The sequence below is a fragment of the Trachinotus anak genome, unplaced genomic scaffold, assembly GCF_046630095.1.
Source record: "Trachinotus anak isolate AG129_WGS33_773 ecotype Australia unplaced genomic scaffold, CSIRO_AGI_Tana_v1 ptg000004l, whole genome shotgun sequence".
Taxonomy (NCBI): Eukaryota; Metazoa; Chordata; class Actinopteri; order Carangiformes; family Carangidae; genus Trachinotus; species Trachinotus anak.
The window spans coordinates 3,227,257-3,254,975 of NW_027273855.1; the positions used below are offsets into that span (position 1 = coordinate 3,227,257).

The following is a 27,719-nucleotide window of genomic DNA, read 5'->3' on the forward strand; positions in this document are numbered from 1 at the left end:
GACTGTGTTAAAATTATGTTATAAGAGAAAATGCTAATGCTATTATAGTAACTGACGATGCATCCAGCCTGAGTTACAAAAGTATAATCATACAATCTGCATGCTATGTTGTGTATTTTATTGGATGTTTCCTGTATATGAAGTGTGCATGAACATGCCTGTGGTAAATATGTGTGATAGAAACTCAACAATTTAGTTTGTAAAGTGGTTTCATGTTCCATTTGTTGGTCTGTTTTATATTCAGAAAAAAATGGAAAGTGGTGTCATGTTCCATTTGTTGGTTTGATTTATATGTAAAAGAAAAATGGATTACATTATGATGTAAACATTTAATAATCTATAACAAGTAAACATTTGAATTTATTGCTTTTCTCAGCTTGAATAGCCTTGTGAAGATGTTTTACCAGTTAACAGAGAGGCTAACGTGATAATTTTCTTCTTTCTTGATAGAACAAGCAGTTGAAAATCTTTCAAGTTAACTCTGTTAAACAGGTGTGGAAGCCTTCCTTAATGGGAATGAACTAGAGATGGAATGCTTAATATGCATCTCATAACCTACAGTATAGGCAAAACCCCTAACTCCTTATTTGCACCGCCCTGTCATTTATGCAACACAGAAAATACATTCAATATTTTCTAATGAGCATTATATGACTGGCAACCACAATTACCAGCACATGCTGCACTTCATTTATTTTGCGCTTCCATTCTTGTTTTTTGCCATATATATACAAGTTTGACTAACTTGGAACCATTTTCAAAAGTAATCCATCAGCATAAGAATAACTTCATGTCACATTCAGTTTCAGGAGTCTGGGTTTGCATTTTTGAGATTTGCTCATCTTGTATACAACCCGATGTCCAAATGTCAACTTGTCCTCTTGTGTCTTTACTGTCTCTCTTTATGTCTCTCATTTTTTTCTCATCTTGTCTTTTTTCCATCCTTTATTTTTTGTCGTTTAATCATTCCTTCTCCACTGCTTCTTCATGCTCTTCTGTCTCGTCCTTTCTCTCTCTGTTTTTGCCCATGTGTGCTTCTTCCTATTCCCCTGTTCCACCCACACTTTTTAGGTTCTACAGCAGCAGCAACATGAACGCGAGAAGCAGCTTGTTCTCCAGAGGGAGCAGCTGGCCCAGCAGAAGTCCCAGCTAGACCAGATCCAGTCTTTACAGCATCAGCTCCAGCAGCAGCTTGAAGAGCAAAAGAGACAGAAAGCTGCTGCTGCAGCTCAGGGCATACAGGTGAGGGGGGTAAAGGGCTGGATGGATTATAAGATCTAGCCTTGATGTTGGAGCCTTCAGCTCTCAGCAATCAGAGACAGAAAATGTTAGGGTACAGACAGCGTGAAAATACAGATGAAGCATGCCTCAATAAAGCTCTCACTAGTATATTTTTGGCCTGCCTGACATCAGCCTACACAGAAGGTAGGCCCCAGCTTGGACTTACCATCGAAAGGAGTGTTGGCCTGCAAGACACATGTCTACCTATCCTCTAAAATAATACAAAATTCAATGCACAAAATTTTTATTACATTATATTTGTATATGTCTGTGCTCATCTTGTTCTTTGGTGGACATATATGATTTTACAAAAACGTGGTTATGAGGTGCAATTGCACAGCTTTTGCTCAACTGAATCGATGATAGGTTAGTGAGGAAAAACTTTCAACACCTAATAACCTTAAAAAAAAAAACTTTTTTTTTCAACAGCTGGATGTGAATGGACAGCCCCTGCACCCCTATGTCGACTCCCAGATGGGCTCCCGTTCCCTCCCCAACTCCTCGTCAGAGATGTGCCTGAGGAGCCAGGAGGAGCATATGGAGACCAGGAGTAACATGAGGAAGCACAGCTCCATGACCAGGCTGAGCAGGGACAGCTTGGATGGTGATGGCGTGGTGTTCTATGGCTCCCCCCGCCGGATCGTGGACAGCTGTGTGCAGACGGACGACGAAGACGGGGAGGAGAGGTAAAGATGTGTGTGTGTTTGTGTGTGTTTAGAGCATGCAGGTGGATGGGGTGTAAATGTAGATGAGTGTGTGTTTATTTTATTAGGCAAGAATTAGCTTCATAGTGTTTTTATTTACTTCACATTTTTCTACAAATAAAAATCAAGACACGAGCTGAGATGTATGTGCAGTATTTATGAATTATGTATAAATAATTTCACACAGAATAAAGATCACATTTCAGAGAGTTTCAGAAGAAAACAGCACTGTTCAACACAATAATATGACATTGCATCCAGTGTTGGTAACTCAGACCTGTTGTCTGAGGATACATTTCTGTGTTTCCACATTAACACTTAAAATGACTGAAAATTACATTGTAATTGTCTTGTTCATATGAGCCAGTTTTCCTAAACAGACCCACCAGTTTCACCAAATTATACCATAACTACAGAAATATGCTTATTTTACAGTCTCACTGTTGTGTTTTGTTACAGATTAACATTATTATTATTATTACTCACTGATTTAACACAAACAAATTGTTTCGTTCTCCTCTCTCCATCTCCAGGTACATGATGCGCCACCGCACCAGGAGGCGTGGTCGCAGCGTTGACTGCTCTGTCCAGACAGATGACGATGAGGACAAGGCTGAGACGGAACACCCTGTCCGCCGAAGACGTTCCCGTTTCTCCCGGCACACTGAGTCCAGTGCCACTGGCAGCAGCGCTGCCACCACAGCCACTGCAGCTTCTGACACAAAAACCGACACGCCCAAGATGGTATCCTCCAGTATCGCCGTCCAGACCATCAGGGAAATGTCTTGCCAGACAGAAGTGGAGCACCTTGGGAGAGTCTCCCCAGCAATCCATGTGACAGTACCAGACCCAAATAAAGTAGAGATTGTGCACTACATCTCCGGACCTGAGCGAACCCAAAAAGGACAGTCTCTAGCATGTCAGACTGACCCAGAAGCCCAGTCACAGGGTGTTGTAGCTCCACAGCTCAGTGTGCCAACCACAGTCAGTCCATATTCTTCCTCTTCCAGCACCGGAACACAACAATCCAGTACTGCTGACCTTTTGACCCAGCAGCGCCAACAGCAGCACATTGCTGCAAATGCAGCCAAGTTTGAGCGACGTCGCCCTGACCCACTCGACATCAACTACCAGCCTCACAACCACCTGCACAACGAGTCCATCTCCAGCATCATCCGGCAGCAGCAGACAGCCCCCAAATCCCCGCAAGTCCTCTACTCTCCCGTTTCCCCGGTGTCCCCTCACCGCCTGCTGGAGACTTCTCTGTCCAGTGAACGGCTGAACAAGGCCCATGTCACACCTCAGCAGAAGTCCTACACAGCTGAGTCCCCTCAGCGACACCCGTCCGTGCCCCGACCCATCAAGAGCACCCAAAGGTCAATGTCAGACCCTAAGCCGCTCAGCCCCACCACAGACGAGCACACCAAGGCCAGGCTGTCGCTGTATCAACAACAAGCACTCCAGAGCCAGGTAAAGTCGCTCAAACCACGCTGGTGTTAGCACACATTGAAAGACCAAATTAGAAATATAGACAAGCAATCAAGCAAATGAAATGGATTAAGTACCAAATCTAGATAAGATAACTGAGCAGTGGAGATAAGGATTGCAGGAAGCATGATGCAGGTCATGTGCTAGATAGAGCAAAGGTCTGTGTATTTGTTACATTGCTGTTTACTGCGTATAAACACAAACCACATAAAAGCATAGTTTGTAATGCACAGTATACTCTAATGATACCGACTTTGGGCTGATGTATCATCTACAGTATAAGACATCGTCAGTGTAAAACCACAACAATGAATAGATGGTAGCTTAAGTAGCTGCTAATTGAGTTACAGCTACAGCTGCTGTGGTGAACTGCAGCTTAGGCAGCGTCCAGGTACTCCAGTGGTAGTTCCAGATTACATCTCATATCTGACTCATTTTACCGTGGTTATGATTTAAACCCACACCATTATTGACTAAAACTAAAAGGAAGTGTTCAGGCTAACAGTAAACAAAGTCATCACAACTGTCATCGCCACAATGTGCTTTGGAGTTTTGTTGGAACTGAGGCATCTCCCCCAAAATACTGGTCAGGTTGGATGTTTTTCTTTCTCTTCACATCTTCTATCCTGAGTGGTAATTCGTCTTCAGGGCTCAAAATCAACACTTTAAACACAACAGAATAACAAACTGTTTATTGGACAAGGCCCCAGCACAAATTTACACACTCATTATCTTTGCTCTACACAATAATTTCGTATCACTTTTATTGTTGTTCAGTGGAACCAAAACTTGCCAAAGGCATAAATACTGAATGGCTTCGATGTAACTTTGATTGAAACAAGTCCTTTCACTCCACGTTGGCCCCGTTTTTATTTTGTGAGAGCTATTAATGTTTTATGTGAGTGCTATGAAGACTGATTCCCTTTGTTATGGATTTTCAGATGTTATGATTGTTTTGTTTCCTACCTCGTTCAAGGCGTACACACTTTACAAAGTCTACCCCAAACCCCCAATTTGCAACAAGTGACATCTACTCTTATGAAATAGTAGCTCCCATGAAAGTGAAATACAAAGTGGAATCTACTGTTGAGCTTTCCTGGGCCTTTATTGTAGAAACCTGTGGTGAAGAAAGGTGTTCAACAGCTCACCCACAAACTACCTCAATTTAAAGACTAAACCAGGTAGATAGTGAATGTTTCTGCCTGTTAATTTTACTTCCTGTAGATTTATGATGGTCTGACCTTCTCTCTGGTACGTGTGTGTGATGTGTGCATCTATGTAATACTTACATTGGATTATGGCACATGAGACAAAACCGAAGTAATTCTGTGCATTAATAACTACTTCAGTGTCATTACTGGGTCCTTTAGGCATGTTTTACCGTTATTACAAGGTACATGGTGCGGGGCAAACTGCTCTCACAGTGAAAGTGATTTGGAGTAAAATAATAATAAGAATTGCAACAATGTGGTCGGGAGTCAAACCAGCGACTCGCCTGCTAAGAGCATCTGTGCTCATGTGGTATGTGCCCTAACCAATCGGCAGTCATGTTGCCCCCGAATGGATTTATTCTTAAAAACTGACTCTGCAGTCAGATCTGCCAAAAAGGCCTACTTTAATTAATCAGATTTTTCAAAGACGCTGTTTTACCAGTGCTGATACTGTAAGATGCATTGCAGATGCTGTGGATTAGAGTCAACTGTCGATTGATAAGTCTCCTCCAATAATTTAGGAGTAAAACATATTATTAGCTCTCGCATTATCTAATCGTGTCTGAGCTTATGGCAAGATAAATGAAACAATGCAGAGCGCTTTGAAACATGCCTGTGAAATGACCAAAGGGATTTTTTAAAAATGTATTTTCTTCAGAATAGCCCACCTTTCCTCATCAATATTGAGTTTATGTGAATGCTGTGATGGTTAGTATAGATTTTTCACACTGTACAGTATTTTCTCTTCTAATGTGTAAAAGTGTCAGCAGTATGTTTTCACTGCCCACATGCTAGGATTATATGATTAATAAGTTCCTATGATGATTTTTTTTCCCGCCACCCCCACACTCCGACTGACACAATAAACAAAACATGACACACTGTGCTATTACAAGCTCCAAATGCTTTTATAACATGTTTGGTAAGGTAATGGAAGATACAGTGTTTACACATATTTAAAAAAGCAAAGATGAACTCATTGATGTCATTGATGATATTGATTAGACCCAGAAAAACATTGACTCATCTGATGAATAAGACACAAGTGCTTGGCTGGTTTTGACAGCAGAAGATTCAGCCCACACATATTCAGTGTTTCACTAGATCCATCCAGTCAAAAGGTACAGCTACAATAATAGTCAGATTTGTGAAATTCTTGTCTTTTGGGTTAACGGACACATGGTAAAGTAGGTTTGGTCTAAAGGTTTAAAGTTTAAAATCTCACAATAACCCTAGCTGGAACTAGCTGGAGACTATCAGGAGTAATCCGTAGGTCATTTGCAAAGACAAGAAACCTAATTCAACATAACAAAAATGCACAAAACAACCTTCGTGGGTGCTTTATTGTGTACACTTGCATGAGTTGTTGTCTCCAGGACAGCATAAAATCAACAAGACCTGAATTCAGCAGGTCTTCATATTCCTTTCCATTCCCTAAGGGTTTAGGTCCATGCTGATTCAGCAGCATCTCCTGTATATTGGCCATAACTAAACCATTACTGAAAATAGATCTCTTCCTTTCCCCAGTGTATTTCCAGAAACTGTTTGGATGAGTCATTCTATTCATACAAATGTCACAAATGTCACTATGTTGTGGAATCTTTGGCTGCTACTATTTTGACACTTTGATAATCTCTTTGACCCAAAGATTTTACATGGCGAAGCAAGATTCAATTTAATTCAATTCAATTTTATTTGTATAGCGCCAAATCATAATATACATTATCTCAAGGCACTTTACAGGGTAAGGTCAAGACCTTACTTTGTTACAGAGAAAAAACCCAACAGTTCCCACAACAAGCAAGCGCTTGGCGACAGGGGGGAGGAAAAACTCCCTTTTAACAGGAAGAAACCTCCAACAGAACCGGGCTCAGGGTGGGCGGCCGTCTGCCTCGACCGGTTGGGTTTAGGAGAAGATAAAAAGAGGGGGTGGGGGGAGGAGAGAGGAGAGAAGAGAGAGAGAGAGAGACCAGGAACAGCTGTGTAGGTAATGGTGTTATCAATAATAATGACAGGTAACAGTGGTTAATAGTAAAGATGAGTAGTGGTGGATCTGGATCCTGCTGCTTCAGAGGCAGAGATACCTGCAGAATGAGGACAGAGAGAGGGAGAGAGAGGAGAAGCACAAACTACGGGAGAGAAAAAAAATACAATACATACAATACAATACAAAGATACTTCATGGCAAGTCATGTCTACAGGAGCAAAAGGGGGACAGTTCCGATCTGCATAAAGGGGCGTGTCGGGAGACCTAAAGTATTTAAATCCAATGCCTGAATCGTTGTTGGTGAAGATCAAATGAAAATAAAGATATAACTTACCCGGAGCTCGTCTCCAGATAAATAAAGACATCAGACACCATCTGACATTACATGTGAGACAAACAAAAGCAGAACAAACAGACAAAACAGTTCTGAAATGCAAAGTAATAGAATTTTAATCATGTGATAAAACATGCGATTAATCGTGAATAAAAAATGAATCGTTTCACAGCCCTACTCAAAATCTAAAATTGTATTGCATTGTATGAAGTTGTATGTGTGTAAAAAATATACTCGCTATTTCATTTGATGGGGCTGAGAGTTGCGTTTAAAATTAGAACTGATACCAATACTAGTATCAGAAATGCCTCCGATACTGCCTTAAATATGGTGTCAGGTATCGGCATAGAGGTGGCACTCGTGTTAGGACTGCTAATGTAGGAAGTGTTATTTGTTTAAATTTTTTTTTTTGATTGACAGTCAAATTAGATAATAAAAGAAAGATTCCAATGCATTCATTTATCTGTTTATGTTTTACAAAACATTTTTAGTAGAGCTGCTAAATTGTTTGGTTTTTTTTAACGTAATGTTACTGGAGTAGTACTCGGTATCGGCTGATACACAAGTTCAGGTATTAGAATCGGTATTGGTAAGGAAAAAATGCTATCGGAACATCTCGATTCCAAATGTTAACCACTGAATCACAAAATCCTTAAAGCAGCAACTCAGCAAAAACATTTTTAAATGATTTAAGTTGTTTAGATTAGATTTATTCGATTGATGAACGAAATCTGCACCACAACTGTCACTAATTTTAATGTTTCTGTATGTCTGCTAACACAAATTCCACCCTTGTTTCCTGTCGTCCTTGTCTCTTTGTCTATATGTGTCTCCTTTGTCACCCTTGTATATCCCTGTCGTTGCGTCCTCTCCTTGTTTCTTCTGTCCCTTGACCTTTTTCTCTTTTTGAGTTTTCCTCTCTCCTCTTTCTCCTGTTCTATTCATTTCATCCTCCCGCTGTTATCCCTCTCCATTAATATCCCACTACCACATTTCCTTTTCTTCTACAATTTCTCTTTTACTCATTCTATTTCCTCTTTCACCTGACCTGTTCCCTACATCCCTCTTTACCCCTGCTCAATCCTGTCTGCTCTACTTTCCTCCCTCCCCTCACTATCTTCCCCATTCTTTGTCCACATTTACTCTCTTCATCCTTCTGTCTTCCCTATTCAACCGTATCTTTTGTCTCTTGCCCTCTCATGATCCCCGCCGATCTCTCATTTTCATTTGGTTTTATCTCTCTGCGCCTCTCCTCACCCTACCCTCTTGCCTTTTCCCATCTCCCATCCCTATCCCTTTAATTTGATCACTCTCTACTCTCCTCTGTTCTTCTGTTTTACCTTTCCAATCCCTTTCTATCCATGCTTCTTTGTCTTCTCTCCCATCCCTTCCTCCCTGTCTCTCTCTCTTCAGCTGGCAGCCCTACAGCAGAGCTCACTGCTCCGTAAGGTCAAGCGAACCCTGCCCAGCCCTCCTCCAGAGGAGACTGCTACATCAGCTCATCTGCCCATGATGACGCCCGCCCTTCAACAGGTCTACCTGCCCTCCGTGCCCAGCCTCAAGCCCAGCTCCCGGTCTGGCCTGGCCGCTAAAGCCAGCCTCCTCAAAGACCTCACCCACGAGCTGAAGGCCGTGGAGCAAGAATCAACCAAGCTGAGAAAACAGCAAGCTGAACTGGAGGAGGAAGAGAAAGAGATTGATGCTAAACTGAGATACCTAGAGCTGGGGATCCACCAAAGGAAAGAGACACTGGTCAAGGAGAGGGAAAGGAGGGATATTGCCTACCTGAGGTGTATGGGGGACACAAGGGACTATATGTCTGATAGTGAGTTGAATAACCTACGTTTAGCAGCTGCGGCAGCATCACATGAGACCAATGGGCTGCTGACAACGAGGCCGAGCACTGCCCCTCTCAGCCAGTTCACCAGTGACCTCAACACAGCAGCCCAGTACCCACCCACCTCGTCTTTCCTCTCCTGTCAGTACCCCCAGAGCCAACCGGCAGCACCAACTCAACAATCAAGTGTGCCATACCAGTCATCAACATTCAACCAGCCTCCCTATCCAACAGTGTCTCAGTCCCAGGCACTGCCACAGCCCACGCCCCTCCAGAGCCACATCCCCCCTCCAGGACCTTCTTATCCATCTCAATCCTCCTATCCTTCCCACACCTACCCCCAAACTCAGCCCCCATACCCCCAGACAGACATGGGGTTACCAGCTGCACCTCAGCCTCAGCCCCAGCCAGGGCATACAGGTTTCGGGCCTGCACCACCTGGTCAGCCCCCATACCCCACCCACAGCTCACCTTATCCCAGCGCTGTGTCGTCCTACCCCAGCCAGACCACCCCATACCCTGGGCAGCCCCAAGCCGATATCCTGACTGTCCACCCTGGAAGACCCAGGCAGACTTCGCTAGCCGATCTGGAGCACAAGATGCCCACCAACTACGAGACGATCAGCAACCCCACGGTCGTGGTCACCACCACGGCCCAGGACGCTACCTATTCCAGCGGAGCCCCCTCTTATGGTCAGTACACAGGAACAACGACCATGGCCAGCTCGTATGGGCCCTATGGCTCAGCACCAGTGTCCAGCAGCTACGGTGGGTACTCTACCATGCCACCCAGCACCTATGGGCAGTATACTTCAACATCAGCTAGTTCATATGGTCAGTATACCACAACCACCGCCAATACTTATGGCTACACCACCACCACGGCCAGCTCTTACGGACAGTACACTTCTACAGTTTCCAATGCTTATGGGCACTCTGTAGACAGTCCCTCGACCTACAGCACAGCGGACGGGATGTACGGGGCTCCTGGCTTAGAACAAAACATCCCCAGGAACTACATGATGATTGACGACGTAAGCGAGCTGACGGCAAAAGACGGGCTGGGCACGACGACAGTGGACATGATGCATCATGGCGGCAGTGGGCGTTACCCGGGCGACATCCACGGCCACAGCAGCACCATTGGCAGCACGACGCGGGGGGGAACTGGCAGCTCCTCGTACGGCAGGGCACCTGAGGAGGAAGCAGCGATGCAGGAAGAGCTGTACGACCACCACGGCAGGGGTAAGAGCAGCTACAGGCACGGACCTCTAGGGGGCAGCAGCAGCAGCGTGAGCGCTAGCATGGGTGGGGGATCCTCCTGTTACTATGACTACGACTACAAACATGGCAGCATCCGCTCCGGGGTACAGAAACCTTCGCCGTCCTCCAGAAGCCTTCTGGCTCCTGCTGTCATGTCCTCCAAGCGCAGCAAGCACAGGAAACTGGGGAGTATGGAGCAAAAAATTTCCAAGTTTTCCCCCATCGAGGAGGCTCGGGATGTGGAGGCAGACCTGGCCTCCTATTCCTCTGCGACAGGTGGGGCTTACCCCTCCTCTCACATCCGAGGGCGGCAGTTGATTGAGGATTACGGCTTTAAAAGGAGTGCTTACGATGTCGCCGGCGGCACCAGTCATGGTACTCGGCACTACGGTTCGATGGTGGAGGAGGACGACCGGATTTACTACACCTCCACTGGCCGCTCCCGTTCCACCGGCTACGGCATGGACAAGATCTCAGCCAGGGACTACTCTGGGTACCGCAGCCGATCCTATGAGAGGGACGACCGCTCCTACCGGTCTGCCTACAGCCAGGGGCGCCACCCAACTCGGCAGTACTCTGAAGAGGAGAGTCCACTCAGTCCCCTGGGAAGGTTCATGGGTTCTGGCCGATCATCAAGCTTAGGCCCCGACCCGTATGACAGTCGCAGCAGTAGATATCATTACTATTATGGCCAATATGGTTCCAGCCACTCGCTGCCAGACGTACAAGACCACATACGGGACCTTCCCCGGACACATGTCTACAAATCGGATGATACTTACATTATAGACGATTATCATTGCGCTGTGTCAGACAGCGAAGGTAATTGTGGGAGCTGAATGCCCACACAGTCTCACTACCTCCTACTGCCCCCACCGTTTATCTAAACGTCCCCCACCCACCCAGAGGCTAGACTTAGCAAAGAGAAAGAGAAAGAAAAAGAGAGACAGAGATAGCCGTTGCATGCTGATGTTTTCTACCTCCTGAGTCACTCGGAGCTCTCTTATCAGTGGACTGCTGTCTATCTGTCTGCCTGCCTGTCCGTCCTTCCGCCTGTCCGTCCAGTCGTCTGTTTGTCCAATATTCGCATGGTTCTCCGGCGTGGTCGTTTTCTTCGTTCGCTACACTCTGATTCACTTGAAAGGTCTTCTTTGCACGACACAGATGCTTTGTGTTTTCTTTACAGGGTTTCATCTTTAATTATGTCTTTGGCATTGATGTTTAGTTTAAATGTGTTCAGATTTTGTTTGTTTGTTTGTTTGTTTTTTGTCTACACTGCAAAACAGTCCCTCAAAATCAATTCTACATTTAAGCTTTATTTTTCAAAAAGCAACAATATTATTATTTCAATGCAATAATTAAACCATACTCATAGCATCAAGAATATAAAAGGAAGAAAATTGCTCTTTGCAGCGGAGTTGTTTAAAGTGTGTTTGTGTAGCACAGATTTTCTTCCTTGTCATTTGAAGCTGAAAATTTTGAGCACAAAAACAGCTGCCAAAATGGGCAGTTTTGCAGTGTTTGTTTTATGCTGTTTATAGTCTCTTGTAATGTGTGAAGGTGACGTGAAGTGTACTGCATGGGTGTAAAACTTTTATTTTTATTTTCTGCCTTTCTTTCTGTGTCTTCTCCCTCCTTTTCTTTTGCATGCGGTCGGTCTTCTTCTTCCTTCTCTCAGCCTGCATGCCGCTGTCTCCAAACGACATGGAGATTGACTGTGATCTGCTCTCGGTTTCCAAAGCCTACCATCTGGGCCAAGAAGAAACTGACTGGTTTGAGAAGCCACGCTCCAGTTCTCGACACTACGGCAGCCACTCGTCTGGGAGAAGCCGGCACGGCGTCAAGCACACCTACCATGATTATGATGAGCCTCCTGAGGAGGACCTATGGCCCCAGGATGAGTATGGCCACGGAGGGCGACACTCTTCATCCCGTGACCACCGACACCATGGCAGTTCTAGTCGACACTCGTCATCGTCACGTCATTCAGATGAGCAGAGGTCTTCAAGGTCATCCAAGGGGCACCCCAAAGACCCGTCAATGAGACACGACCCTTCAGGACGATCTTCATCAACAGGAAGGCGTGGCGAGTCAAGGTCCGGAGGTTACCACTCTTCAGACTATTCGCGGGATCCGTCTGGGCACCACCATGGCCAACGTTCCTCCAGACAGGGGGACCCACACCGGTCCTCACGGAGCAAGTCCCAACAGCAGGTGGACATGCAGGGCCAACCCCCAGGTACAGCATTGTGTCAGGTTTCATCTGCCCTTTCAGTGTAGACATTAACCTATTGTCATTTATCTCAAGTAAATCAATTGACCGATTGATTTTTTTTTTTTAATTGACTTTGCATCTTTTTAACAACTTAGAGATCAAGGTTTAATAGTATATATTATTATACATTACAGTGTTATTTGGGCATTTTGAAAACATTCAATAAGAAGTAAAAGGTAAAACATCCATAAATGATTTGCTCCTTCAATTTTATGACTGCAACAGTATTAAACCTCTTTCAGATTCGGCCCAGTGTAGGCGGTCTGGCACCTCTCCAGAATGAGGAGTGGTGCCAAAATGTCTTCATTGAAAACAAATTATATGTCTGTGACCTGACAAGTAACAGTCATATTTCTAATTTACATTTTTGTCCCTGTAATTCAGAACTTTCTCCTCCAATGTTGATGGCTTATTTAAGTGTTTGTATCCCAAAGCAAAATAAAGACCATGAACCAATTTCCCCACTGTAGGACTAATAAAGGCTATCTTATCTTATATTGAATTAATGAAGTGAGAATTATATAAATGTATCCCAAAGATGTTAGCTAAGTTTCCTAAACTAAACTACGGTAGGCCCAAAGATTATAACAGGAGCAATAATAAGTTGTGATCCTGGGATAAGATCACTGTGCATTTTTTTTCGTCTGAGGCAGAAATATTTAATATCCCTTGTTGTTCAAACTGAGTTTGATGCTCTTTTACTACCAACTGTCCCCTCGGGGATCAGCAGTTTTTAATTAACTATATCAAGAGTAATTTTTAGAAGGAAATGTTTTCCTCCAGGGCAACACTGTGGCTGTGTTCCTAGCAGTGAACTCATTAAATCACTGGTTTGATCTTTGCTCACAACATTTGTTCTGTGTTATTCTCTCTCTATTCATTCTTGCTTTTCCTGGAAATTTCTATTGTATAGAATCTTATAAAAAACAGAAATTATATTAATATATTATATTGAGAGGAAAATCTTACACTAAAATAAATATGACAGTTCCTTGATCATTGGATTTCACAAAAGCAGGATCTTCTCAGAAGCGGATGTACTCTGGCGGCGGAAATTTGATTGGATAAATTAGACCTCATTGACTGCATCTTATCAGTCAGGGTTCTGCTGATATTCTATTTTGTTTTATAGTATCTGTGCTAAAATGTGACTGCTGAATTTCCTTTCTTTTATCTTTTTCTAGTTCTTTTGATAAGATGAGGCAGCTTTGGAATAATTTGTACAAATGTTTCATGAAATAAAAAAAGTTCTACCATTCCTTCCTCCGTTCAGGCTCCTCCAGGTCTGGCAGCAGCTCTGCCCGGGCCCAGGGCCCCGCTGGTGGGCCTGCAGGATCGGGGCGACAGGGAGGTCCAGGTTCCCAGACGGATGGGGGTCCAGGACAACGGACCCAGCTCCAACAACAAGCCCAGACATCAGCGGCCAGGCCAGGGCAGCCTGGTGCTGCAGCGACCACTGGCCCTCAGCAGCAGACTCCAACCCAGGGTCAAGGCATGGGCATGGGCATGGGCATGGGCATGGGCATGGGGCAGGGCCAGGCCAAGCCAGGGCAGATGGGACCAGCAGGTGGGCCCATGGGCCAGGCCAGGCAGACGGGTCCAGCAGGAACCACACCAGTAACCATGGTGAGTACAGAGAGGGAAGATGGGTTGTGGAAAGAAATAGAAAATTAGGATGTTGACAGCATTTGCAGCTGTTGTTTCTGTTGATGTGATGAAGAGATGATATGATAATGATACAAAGGATGAGTTTTTTTTTTTTTTTTAGTTTGAATGACAATAAAAACACAAAGCTGTCAGCACCATTAGGTCGTTCAGTGGCATTTCGTATCCATATCCTCCTCCACAGTTGTGTTGTCTGAAGATCTAATGTGCAACAGATGATGTAGTTATAGTTTCCTCTCCATGGAGGCAGCTGCGACGCACACGCCACACATCCAGTATGTTCCTGGCATGAGGTTACAAAAGAAGCATTTCATGATCACGACAGAACTGCCTCTTAATATTTCACCATATCGATGTAACAAACCTAGTTTTCAGCACTGGCTTTCCTTCATCCTACTGTGCCCCTCCATGCTCATAGACATAAGAGTTGGCCCAGTTCATTTGGTTTGTTGAAATTCTGCTGTGCCTCTGTTGGCAGGTCTTATCTAACGCTGTGATTAGCACAGAGGCAGCTGATAACTCAATGGAGCTGATTCACTGTCTGCTAGACACGCAAGAAATTGGCACTCAAAATGTCTCCCTGTGAAAATCTATCCCCCCCCTCTTCACTTACTCCATAATCATAAATCCATGTAAAACTGTTTGCTATTGAAGTCTAAAAACCTGGTTATAAAATTTAACCTGAAAATTCATAGAGCTGAATGATTCCCTTCCTGAATTCATTTTGTGTCGAGTAAATATATGAACGTGTTGCCAATAAAGTTCATAAAGCCGCTGTCACCACGTCACTAATGATTATCCCAAAATGATTCACAATAACATGCTTTCACTGCTGAAGGGCATTCATGATTTTCATATTGCTGCATTGTTGTGCTATCAGTGGGAAAAGCAAATTGAAATAATTCATATGGTCCGATATCAAATTATGCAGGAATTTGACTTGGAAATTATTCTAAAAGCTCTGCTGTGGAATAGCTCTGACAGGAAGCTATAAACAGTTGATGGAATTTGTCATATGACTTATTATTCAGTCTGCAAACTCATTCACTTACACTGTTATGTTAGGTCCATTGTGTAATTAAAAGCATTGATTAAGTTGCTGTAAATAATGAAATGCTGTGTGCTGTGCATAATAATGCATCACCCCTGTTTTCTGCAGCTGAACTAGAGTCAGTGGGAAACAAATACAGAACATTTTATATGTTCTTTATATGAAATTTTATATTTTCACTTATATATTTTATCATCTACTGCCTTTGTATTGTCTAATTTGATGGTCCTTCTATTATCCCTCATTTTATTGCACTACTCCTTTGTTTTATTGTAAAGCACTTGGAGCTACATCTCTTGCATTAAAAGTGCTCTATAAATAAAGTTTATTATTATTATTATTATGTGGCATCAGTCCAGTGTCTATCAAGTCAAGTTTATTTAAAACAGGAGGTGACACAGAGAGCTCTCCAGAAGACAGAAGAGAAATGGGCCATATTTCCTGTGTTCAGACGATGCCGACTGTCAGACAGGCTGCATCGTTCTCGGAGCTGCTCTCTGTTGGTGCAGCAGCAGCAGCAGCCGCTGTAGTTAAGTCTTTAGATGTTGAGGGCAGTGCTGGAAAGAAACAGAGCAACACAAGAGCTTTCAAACAGCTCACAGTGACTCAGCAGACAACAAAATTTCCAGACCAGTCAACCACTCAGACGAAGAGATGAGCTGAGGCATGGATGTGGGAAAATGTGGGACATCTATATCATTTGTAAACTTTTATTAAAATGAAAAACAAAATCAGTGGCATAATCACAGTTTAGAAGGTTTAAGTGCAAATTTAACCGACAACAACACATTTCAGAACAAAAATAATAATAATAAATAATAGAAGCATTTGTGCTTTAAAATTCATTCTAATAGTTAAAATCAACTTAACTGATTAAATAATCAGTCGAAAAGTTGTCATATGTGTTTTGAGTTCACATTAAACAGATTCTTAGCTCTCCTTGTGTCTTCTGAGTTTGAATCATGGTTTTATTTCGCAAATCAGTTCATTATGAATGTCACTGTGTCTCCAGTGTTTCTGTATGATTAGTAACAGCATTCACATCGAGTGTCTGCTGAACCCTTGAGTGGCCCGTTTTGACTCACCGGCTGACGGCTGTTTAGACGATGTGATTGCACTGATGAAATATCGAGCCCCTGCTCTGTGATGTTTCCCTAAAATTAAAAAGTTAAACAACTATTCTTTGCATACAGAAAAAAAAAGAAAATTTGATTAACCGTTTTTTAAATTGTAAAATGCTGCTGTGACCTCCAGCAGCTGCTCTCTGTGGCTGATCTTTTCTCAGCAGGAGTCCTCAGATTGACAGTTGACGATGCTGAAACTCGTCATTCAGTCAGTCGTCATTCATATCATTCAGTACGCTGTCACAACGCAACACAAAAGGCGAGCGGCTTTCTGTCATCCTCCGTCTGTCGCTCCATCTCTTGTCTCTGTTTTCTTTCTCTTCCTCTCTCTTTATCTTTCATAAAGCTATAGCACTCTCATTCCCATCCGTCACCAGCATTTCTCCTCCGGCGACCTCAGTTGCCAATGTTTTACTGTGAAAACAGGGTAAATACTGAGATGTTTGTGTTTTGAAATAATGAGCTTTACACGACTTTTTACACTCCTGCTGTTTCATTCTCTCTTCCTCTGCAGGCCAAGATCGACACGCCTCCGGCGACAGCTATTGGAGCGAAGGCAGCGCCTGTCATGGCTTCAAAAGCCGCCCAGCCCCCACTCACAGGCATAGGTGCAGTATGCTCATCACACACCCACACACACACAGACTCCCACTCCCACGTTGTCTTGGCAGCTGCAGCACTCTGTGTCTGTATTATGTAACCAGTGTGTGCTTTCTCATCTAATCTGAGATTAATCTGCAGATAATCCCACAGTGGAAAACACACAAGGGGAGGTTTCACTTAATGGCACCCAATCAGCCCGACTGTGCCAAGCCACAATGTAGAGAGTTGGTCAGTTAGTTAATCTGGTTTTTGGTAATTTAGTTAATTTGTTTTTTCAGTCACATGTAGATGAAGCATGAAGGTGCTTATTCATTTTAACTGGTCCCAGATCTTCAGATATGTATTTGTTGGACAAAGCAAGCACATAGAATATGTCAATGTTTGTGAAATTGTGTTTAGCAACATTTTGTCAACTGAACAATTAATCAAGAGAGTAATTTATAGATTATCTGATAATGAAAAGAAAAATTAATTGCAGCCCAACATCTCTCCATGACCTGAAGCAAAGTGGGTTTTTTTCTGGTTGCGTAGTTGTACTGTAGTTGCCAGTTATGGAGTGTGTTATGTCACATCATGTCACAAGCTAAATGAAATGCCTAATGAATTTTTCTGCACTAAAACTAATCTCCAATAATAAGTCTTACGTGCCGACAGTGTGCTGAATTTGAGTGATTCTGGGCATTGAATTGCAGAACTGTGCAATATCACTTTTCTTTTTGGCAAGTGGGTGGGTTGCACAGGGAGGAGCATCAGAAGGTAAACAGGCCTTTAGTGAAATTGGTCCATCTGTCCTGCAGTCAGTTGTTAAGGGCAGGTGTGTGTGTTGTAGGTGGTTGCTCTGCCACTGAGCACTTTAAGATTGTTTGTTGCTTGGGCAGCAAATCAGGTGGAGCCCATATGACCCTTATGACTGAAGGTTACAGCAGCACATCTGTGCAGACAATCTGGCAGCGAAACACAGGAGGCCTCTGTGGACCAAAACGGAGGAGACGTAGTGAGTAAACAGGGGAACAGGCCAAAGGGAAGTGAGTGAGAGCTGTAGATGCACAGGGCTGGAAAAATTCAACAGGGCAACTATTGCAACTGAAGGATGAGACATTTTTCCACGGCCCTCGCTGTTTCGTTAGAGATGCAGAACCTGCAATGAAAACACACAACAGTACTTGAAACCAATGATGTCATCATAGAAAAAGAAAAAATATGTACACTGGCAGATTTCATTTACTGACTCCTCATCTCCTCTGGATCCTTCTGTCTTTCCCTCCCTCTCCTCCTCCTCTCTCTGTTTTTCTGTCCAGGCTCCAAGGCTGCTCCTAGGCCAGGAGGTATTGGCAGTGCAGCAGCAGGTCAGCCTGGCATGGAGGGCGACAGCGTGTTGTCCAAGATCCTGCCTGGAGGAGCCGCTGAGCAGGCCGGAAAACTTGGAGAAGGTACAGCAAACAAATCACAAACAGTAAGCTTCAATCAAGTGGTTTGGCCGTGACGAAAAGAAAGACGTCAGTTTCTTTGAAACCGTGGCAACTGTTACTTTTAATCTTCATCATGTCACTGGTATAATAATTGTTGGAGAGAGGTTTTTCTCTACCTAGACATTTACCTTATTTCATTACTTGCCCTAAATAATGACCTATTGATAGGCTCCCTGCCCCAAAGGCCCAAGGGCTCAGGGGGACAGTTAACCCTTCCTGTCGGAAAGTCACCAAACGTAAAATGACAAAATAACTACAAAGAGACACAAAATGGCTACAAAGACATGAAACAGGTACAGTGAGATGCAAAGAAAATACAAAGAGACACAAAAACATTTAATAATGTAATAACATGAACATTACAAAGTCACAATGTGAAAGTAATTCATCAGAATTTATTTTAAGTTACACATCAACCAAACTGTGAAAACCACACACCAATTAAACAACCTTATTTTAGAAATGCAAACAAATTGTGTTACCTGGATGACGTCCCTCACTCCACACTCCTTCACGTCTTATTTTGTTTACTCTCCTACAGCTATCTCCGGTTTTGGCAAGAAGTTCACCTCCTTCTTCTGAGGTGCTAAGATTAAGGTATGTGTTCTCCTTTGTTTCTTTTCTCCAGTGTCTCTGAAGACATTCTGTATCAAGACAGACCTGCAGAAGACAGGTCATCCATGAAAGAGCTCATAGCTCATAGAATGAGCATTCATGATTTACGGCCTTGCTTTTACATGAGTTGAAGACTGTGTTCATTGTTTACAAACTCCACATAGGTCTTTAATGTGGAGTTGATCTCACGATTAAAAGTCATAATGAGGTTTAAAGCAGCATGACTGTGGATCTGAAAAGACACAAAGGCAAAGACCACTTCTCTGCACCTCAGAGGATACAAGAGCAGGAACAAACAGCAGGATTTTTGCTCAACGACAAAGAGAAACTGGAAACATTTGGTCTTTACTTCAGTGAACAAGAGCATCTCAAACATTAAGTATAAAAATAAATCTGAGATTCTGCTAGTTCAAAGTCTGCTGGGATATTGACAGATAGCTGCAGCGTGCTGTGTGTTGACTCTTGTCGGCAGCAGAGTGGGCGCTTGGAGTGGTTTACTCAGAGCGGGCAGTGTGTTCCTGTGTCTGTGTGTGTGTCTGTGTGTGAGTGCTTTGTGTGTGTTTCCTTCTCTGTCTCTTTCTTTTTGTTTCTCTGGCTGCTTCACATGTGCAGGGTAAAAATTCAACACTGACCAGAGCAGCGTACTCCTACAGTACCACAGTCTGCCTCAGACAGGATGTGTGTTTACACAGCAAGTTATCACAGCTCAATACACATTACAGCGATGTAGGGGCGTCACGCTGAGGGCACCTGGAGTGTAATGTACACACCACCACGGCCCTGGACTGTGGACTGCTGCTGTGAGATTTGACTTAGACTTGCATTCAAGTTTTGGAGGTTTTAAGTTTGACCTAAATGCTGTTAAGTGTTTGGAAAATTACAACTTTGACCTGATGCTGCAGCTGGAGTAGAAGTGAAGGGATCACCAACATGATCACAAGTCAAACTTTATGGCAATTCATCCAATAGTTTTTGAGACATTTCGTTTAAAACCACAAATATGAACCTGATGAGGAGGAATAGTCAGGAGATCATCACGTAGACAGCACAACTTTGGTGAAAAGATGTAATATACGTAAAAAAAAAAATCTAAAAATATAAATAATGTTTTTTTATGTTTTAAAACAAAATGGTTGAACGAAAAGAATTAGAAGGAAAGAGAATCAAGAGACAGATGTTGAATTGACAAGTGATAGTTCAGTGCTGAATGTTGCATCGTTATCATTAAACTTTTATTTGGCCTCCGTTTTGTTATGGGGACGTCAACATTTTTGAGATTTTCAAGTGGGCCATGAGTTGGAAAAGGTTGGGAACCACTGCTCTTGGCACTGTGAATATCTGGAACAGTGCTTCCAATAGCTGTCAAGTTATTTCACCAAAAGCCGACGTGCTGGTGGCGCCAGAGGAAAGGCCTCAGTTGTTAAGATTCTCCTCTTCTCTTGGGATCATGAATGTCTGCACAAAAATTTCATGGCAGTTCATTTAAAAGTTGATGAGATATTTTGGTCAGGACCAAAGCAGTGGACCGTCCGACAGAGAGACATTGCCCATCCCTGGAGCGACGCCGCTAGCGTGGCTAAAAATAAAGAAAGACAGAGACAGACAGGGTTTGCATTGCCACACACCTTAAATATTTCATTACTGGGCCTGTGCATTGAAAGAACTTACTCTCCAATATGTAAAAATATAAATGAACACAGCTGTTATTATGCTATTATAATGGCCTATAATGTGTTTATAAGTGATAAATGTGTCAAATGATGATGCTCGGTTGTGTTTTACTAGCCTATAAATGAATGTACTGCAGTCTGTAGTAATAGTCTGTCATCTCTAATATGAAATGCAAAAATATATTAACCAGCTGAATGTGTCACTACTTTTTCAGGATTATGTAAATGTCAACCAATGAAGTCATGAGGCCTCGTACCAGAAAAACCTGTGAAGTTCCCCCAGCTTTTGTTTTACTAACAGAGGGAGAGGAAGGAGAGAGGGGAGGGGGGAACTGAGAGGAGAGCTGAGCATACTGGTGAGTTTTTAAATTGTCATTTAACCTGCAAACTGTCACCTATAATTATTCTAATTTATTCAGATTTTTATTCTAATTTATTTTGTATTTCATGCCTTATTGGATTACTGTCTTTTGCTATTTTACTTCTTTTATTGCACGTTGTAAGGTGTCCTCGAGTGCCTTGAGAGGCACCTAGAAATAAAATGTATTATAATTATTATTATCATTATCATTAATCTTAGTAGATAATATCATCTTTTCCTGCAGTTTCAGTGCAGTATCTGTGGGGGCCAACAGTCTGTAGGTTTTCATTCTGCAGCTTTATTTTCATCATTAAAATCAGCTGCTGCAGTGATTAATCTGCAAGTTTGGTTGCAACAGCAACATTTGACTCTTTGCCCTCAATTACACTTAGTTTAATAACATTCACTGAAATTACTGTGCATTGATAATATAATACTATATCCATTAAATCTGGGTCTAATTACCTTGATCGACGGACCTCAGCTGACATTAGGCCTCCATGTTTGTTTAGTTTTCATGTGTAACTGAATCATTAAGCTTCAAGTCAGATGTAACAGAACTTTCAGAAAAATCCATTTCTCCAGATTCCCAGTTGTGATTACTTGGAAACTTGGATCTTGACATGAGCACAGCATGACCTCACAGAGACCAGACTAATGGTGTGGTGTAGTGACCCCCATTAACCTTTAAATCAAAGCAGTTTGCAAATTGCCTACCAAAATAATGTTATGGATATCCATATTACTTCATGCAGCGCTCTGTAACCGAAAACAAAACCAGCGGGCCGTGTATCAGAGGGTGGATGTTTTCGTTGTCTAAAATGCTGTTCCTTCATTTTGCAGCCGACAAGGACTGGGATCCTCCAGATACTTCATGTCTCAGGCCTGAGCACACACTGACAGAGAGAACACGCTGCTCTCTCTGGCAGGCCAGACAGTGAGTTACCTTTGAATCTGTCTAATTGATCCCATCGAGATCTCTTTCAGCTTGTTAGGAAAACCAGATTATATTTTACAAATCTGGTTTGTGGATTGTGCTCGTCTGCCATGATAATAGTGATTTTATTTGGCATGTGTGTCTGCGTATCAGTGTTTTTGAGACTACCATCAGGAGGCAACGATGACTGTGCAAATTCATCACATATGAACTTTAGAAGAATTGAGCTTTGCAGCAATAGGGCAGCGAGATAATGCACATGATTTTTATTCAATTTGAGTTTTTCCATGTTGGATAATGTACAATATTAGCTACTGGTGAATAAATTATTAGCTCTCCACTGAAACCCACAGTCTTGGGCATCGTCCAGATCATGTGATATTTAGCAGCAGCTGGACTTTACAGGATGACTCAGCACACCTGAAAACTCAGTATGTTGTATTTTTAAATAAATAATTCAACTCTATAAACCTTAAAAAAAACTTCATAACTGACAGAAAAAGATCAACCACATGATCAAACGCCGAAACCGACTTGATATTTTGGAGAACTAATCTTACCTTTAAGAAAAAAATCTCACCCTCTGAGCACAAGAGCACGATTTTAATTAACTCATCACTTGGGGACATTAGTACATCTGTAATTCTCTATCTCCTCATTTTTGTCATGTGGAGACAAGCTGTCTGTGCTGTCTGCTCCTCCAGCGCTGCCTAAAGCCAGATTTGTCGCTGTCTGTGTTTTTGCAGCTGTTGTATTGTGGCCTGATCCTGAAAATCACCGGCATCTGGGTTGTGTGAGTTTTAAAGCCCGCAGTCACCTCGTCCAGAAACTAATCAGCAAAAGTCTGTTTGGTTCCAAGAGCACAGCAGCGATTTATAAACCGCTGCCTCGTTTTAACTTGTTAGAGTAAATTGACAATGAAACATTGAACTCCAAATAGGATCAGAATCAGGCTTGCAGCTCCTTTTGTCTCTACAAAATAAAAGCTGAAACTAAAGGGGCATCAGTGTTTCAGTTTGAGACGATGAGCCTGACAAACTGAGCTGTCTTCCTGATTTGTTTCCTTTTTTCTGCACATGACATGATGACATTTAAGATCTAAAAATGCTCACAGTGTAATTTTTGTTCCATCTCTCATCACGTTGATAACAACTTCACAGAAAGTCAGGGAATTATTTCTGAGATGTGAAAAACACCTAAAGACCTCAGAACTTAAATATAAACCAGTGAGAGAAACAAATCAAAGTGTAAATGTACAAAAAGCTGTTTTGTGATTATATAATACAAAACTGAAAACGGAGACACAGGAGAAGTGTATTTGTTTGAAACTATTAATAAAAACTCCTAAATAACTTTGCATAATGGCAACTGTGTATAGAGCATAGAGCACTTACTGTAGATAGCATCACATCTTTATCTTTAGCATATCACTGAAAACGCAGTTGTGATGTTCACAGCCAATTCTGCTTTATTATACTGAAGATTTTTAACACATCAGGGGGGGGTTCTTCCTGAAGTGACTCTCATTTTCATCATCTACAGTCAGATCATGTCATTGGAGACCAGAGTTCACATCCTGTGTCCCACACGTTGTCGGGTTCAAGCACAAAAAGACAAAAAAAGTCAAATGAAGACCATAAACACTCCCCTACCTTAACCAAGGGTTTTGAGTTGTGTAAACAGAACCATAAAATGTTAAGAGTGTTTGAAGGGAAGTGAATCAAATATGTTGACATTGGATGTTTTGCAGATAAATTCAATATAAACCTACATTAGCTAATTAAAAAAACATTTTTGCCAATGCAAGTTAGCGATGTATGATTGTAATTTTTAGGATTGAGCTCTGAAACAGGATGTAGATGTGTGTCATATGAGCTGGGGCAGTAAAAATAGAAACAGCAACACAAGGAAAATCTATTACATGCTTTTCTTTTTCTTTTTTTTTCCCCTCATTTGAAGTACAGTCTTTAGCCTTGGTGCAGTGGCTTTTGAAGCTTTTGAGGCACCATGTGAGGGGATGAGCAGGCAGAGATGCTGCAGCTGTATTTTAGAGTGTGCACAGTGTTGCATATGTGCCATAAAAGATAATGTACTGAGCCTGAACCGTGTGTGTGTCTGTGTGCTGTGCAGCCATGCGCTGACAAACTGCCTCATGTGACTGCTGCAGAGAGAACGCTCTCTCTCTCTCTCTCCTCCCACACTCTACTCCTGCTGTCAGACATCACTGATTTTTCTCTTCTTATGCTCTCGCTTTCTCACGTTCATGCTGTCTTTCCTCGCGTCGAAATCCCACTATCTCATTGTCACATGTGTTTTCTTTTTTCTGCCATAACTGTACTGTCTCTTCCATTTCTACTTTCCTTCCCCTACAAATTTCTGTCTCTCTCAACTTCAAACAGCACACACCCCTATGTGATAGCTGAACATCTCATTCCAAATATGAATATGTTGTTAGAGCAGCCTCCACTCCACTCCCCTTGTCCCCATTCAGCCGTCAGTGAGGTCGACCATCAGCTGATGTTGGCGTGGCTCGCAGTCAGCCTTCCAGTTCAGCCCAAAGGTGTTGGATGCAGTTCAGGTCAGGGCTCTATGCAAATCAGTTAAATTCTTTCACACCAACTGGGACCTCACTTTTTTGCACGGGGGCATTCTCATATTAAAGCAGGAAAGGGCTTCCCTCAAATGTTTCCCCAAACTGCATTAAAACTGGAACTGCAGACCACGAGAAACGTCCCCAGACCAAAAGTACACAAAAATATCCTTATACTTTTCACCATATATTGTTTTTTCCACTCCCTCCCTCCCCATCTCTCCTCTCTCTGCCCAGTGAGTCAGCTGGTGTGTGTGCATGTGTCTGTGCTTATATTCATGCATCTCATCTCTGTGTGCCTGTGTTTGTGTATGTGTGTACCAGCCCCTTTTTGGAGGCCTGTGTTCACTGGAACAGATTAAGTCTGGTGCTGGGTGACATATGAATATGCAGTTTAGAGCAGATAATCTGGGTCAGGCACAATGGGGAAAGAAAACCAGAAGGCAGTGATTCTAAAAAGATGCATACATCCATTTGGGGTAGGTGTTGTTATTGGACCTATCAGGAATGTATGGAGGGTAAAAAAATAAAACATGTAATTATGATTATTGACTCCCAAAGCTTCACAGCTGGATACCTTGTTTGGCAAAGTGTGTTTGAGGTAATGCTTACAAAGATCTCCTAGGCAACAATTCATCATTGAAAATGACCAAATAGGTCATTTATGTTTGTAGCAGCAGGTTTCACAGGTTCCTTAAGCTCAGTCTCACGACTACAACTTCAGGTGGCACTGAACACTGCAACTTAATGGACAAAGCAGAATATTTGCATTTATATGTAATTTGAGTAACACAGGGTTGAAATACATAAACACAAACCATAAACACAAACCACTAACACTGAAGTTTTTATTTAAAAACAGAAAACATTTAGACTCAACAAGGATCTTTGACAGGTCTACGTGCTGCATTCTGAGGACAAGATGCTTGGCTTTGATCATTTCAGGCAATAGTGAAGAAAAATGGTAACACTATTCAGTTATGTCATTCTTTTAAAACAAATATTACAAATACTGGTACAATCAAAATAATTAAAACTGATTTTTGCAGATACACGATACTGTCATCCTCATTATTAACTCATCTCCATTTTTATTTGAGGGAAAAATCAAAGGAAATCATTGTTTTCTTTTGCCAATACTTGATTTAAATTTGTTCCACCTTTATTGCAGGGAGCAGAAGTCCAATGCCTTTGACTTACTAACAGCAAATATGTGCTGCTTGATTGAGAGCTTTGCATTTTTTAGGTTCATCCACCATCTAGTGGCCAGATCTATATAGCAATCACCTTCATGTGAGTAGAGAGGCTCCCTGTGTGCTTCTGTCATTCAACAACAAAACAGGTTTACAAACTAAATTTATTTATAATGTATAACCTATAAGTGGCTTGGGAACATTAGACAACTCTGTTCTACTTTATCATCTTCTGTTTATGTCGAAATTAATCAAACAGGTTTAGACTCAATCTAAACCTATTTGATCAGCTTTGAGGTGTTGGTGCACAGAAACTGTGAAGTTCAAACTGATGAGCTCCTGTGTTACAATAGAGACCTTCTAGTCTATAAATTGTTGTCTTTCCATGTTGGTTGGTGTGTGCTAAGCAATGTTTGCTATGGGGTTGATATATGAGAAATTCTCAAGTTTTATATTACAAACCAGATGGACAATTGTTGCAGGTGGCAGGACAACTCAATACTTTTTTTTTTTACACGCAAAACCTTTATTGTTGTTGCTGTAACATACAGAGATCATTTCAAATGTGATGTGTTCAATATTTTGACTGAATTACCATCTTTGTGTTTTTCACAGATCATTCGCAGCCAACATCCGTCTTCAGAAGGACTATCCTTGTTCATCCATCATTGCCAGCCAAAGACTCCACACCAAACCACTGCGGAGCCCCTGGACCAGCCTGTAGTAGTTAGACACATCTCCACCGCTTAATTATGAAAGAGCAACTGGTGGCCAAAAGTGGCTGCAAAAGTCCTAGAAGCTGGTTTTTATTTTTGCTGCTCTTTCTTCATGCAAGCAAAGGGATCTGTACTCGTGTCACCGGAGACCTACACAGATGCTGAAGACAAGTAGAACCAATGGAGTCCATGTACCAATTTAGACTTCCATGTGGATTAAACACTGCTGCTTCAATGATGGGAAATAGAGGTGTGATGCGATTCTACTCCCATATGCTGACGACTCCACCGTTTGTTTGAGAGCTGCTTTTTCCTGCTAACAGCGTACAGAAAATGGTAGCTTTACCACAGGCGTGGTGGCATGCTAGGATCCTTGGTTTTACAGTCCTGTGCTCAAACTAGGAATAACAGCAACAAACCAGCCCCTCTCCTCTTTTCTATCTCTTCTCAAAATAAATTAAAAAATAAAATAAAGAGCGGGGAAAATGGAATAAAACTTACTGAAGTCCTGCAGGTTTTTCTGGTACTAAAGACCTCTTGTTACATCAACTGTCAAGAAGGAAACGGAGCAATGGAAATGTCACAATGGATAAATAGGACCATGATAATGATGTAGCCGACACAGAGAACGGGTGTGTCGGCGTGCGATTCTCTCCACGGTTTGCTCTGTTTCTATCTACATTCCAGATTGGAACTGTTAAAACCTTTTGCTCCCCCACTTCCTCACCACTCTGCGTTTCTTGAATGCTGATTCTTCTTTCTTTCTTATCCCCTCCCAACAATCCTCAACTTGCCATGTCTTCAAAGAAGTGTATAGTGGATTAAAAAAAAAAAAAAATGTAGGAATTTGGAATGCATGGAACTTTATATCCAAGACCTTACACTGTTCATCATTACTTAACAGAGGCCATAAAGACACTGGGAAACAAATCTAAGCTAGACGACGTGAATAATAACAGAGAAGAGAGAGATTACTGAAGCAACACACAGGAGTATGGCCATGGTAATAAGAGGAGCCTTTTGTTTTTGTTTGTTTGTTTTCTTTTTTTTTCTTTTTTTTCAGGGAAAAAAAATTCGATTGATATTGGAGTGAAGCCGTAAGTGGTCGGGTTGTTTTTCAGCCCTTACAAAGCCATTAAAACAACATTTACCTTCAGTGCTTGTGGCGATGGGGTTTCTCCAATTGCATTTGGCCCTCAGATATTTCTCATGTTGTTGATCATTTGTTTTGTTTTCTTTATTCTTTCTAATTCAGTTTTGTTATTTGCCTGTTGTTTATGTTGCGGGTTACCAATATCGCCTTAATCATTCTTAAATGTTTTATTTTGAAGTAAAAGTGGCATAT

At 42.3% G+C, this 27,719-nt stretch overlaps 1 protein-coding gene across 4 annotated transcripts in view; it reads left to right on the forward strand.

The window, feature by feature from the left end:
• bsna (bassoon presynaptic cytomatrix protein a) overlaps positions 1-26,848 on the forward strand; it is a 159,232-nt gene extending 132,384 nt beyond the window's left edge. Inside the window, exons 6-18 of one of the 4 annotated variants that reach the window (XM_071475277.1) lie at positions 451-492; positions 1,072-1,242; positions 1,711-1,967; positions 2,519-3,455; positions 8,419-10,927; positions 11,847-12,344; positions 13,654-14,006; positions 16,735-16,828; positions 18,122-18,253; positions 18,834-18,889; positions 20,793-20,933; positions 21,782-21,875; positions 26,274-26,848. In XM_071475277.1, the coding sequence (XP_071331378.1) occupies positions 451-492; positions 1,072-1,242; positions 1,711-1,967; positions 2,519-3,455; positions 8,419-10,927; positions 11,847-12,344; positions 13,654-14,006; positions 16,735-16,828; positions 18,122-18,253; positions 18,834-18,874 (5,034 nt within the window). In that variant the 3' untranslated portion in view covers positions 18,875-18,889; positions 20,793-20,933; positions 21,782-21,875; positions 26,274-26,848. Of the gene's footprint in view, positions 1-450; positions 493-1,071; positions 1,243-1,710; positions 1,968-2,518; positions 3,456-8,418; positions 10,928-11,783; positions 12,345-13,653; positions 14,007-16,734; positions 16,829-18,121; positions 18,254-18,833; positions 18,890-20,792; positions 20,934-21,781; positions 21,876-26,273 lie in introns of all 4 variants that reach the window. The other 3 variants (XM_071475279.1, XM_071475280.1, XM_071475278.1) reach the window with 3 other exon arrangements.
• Positions 26,849-27,719: the final 871 nt, after the last annotated feature.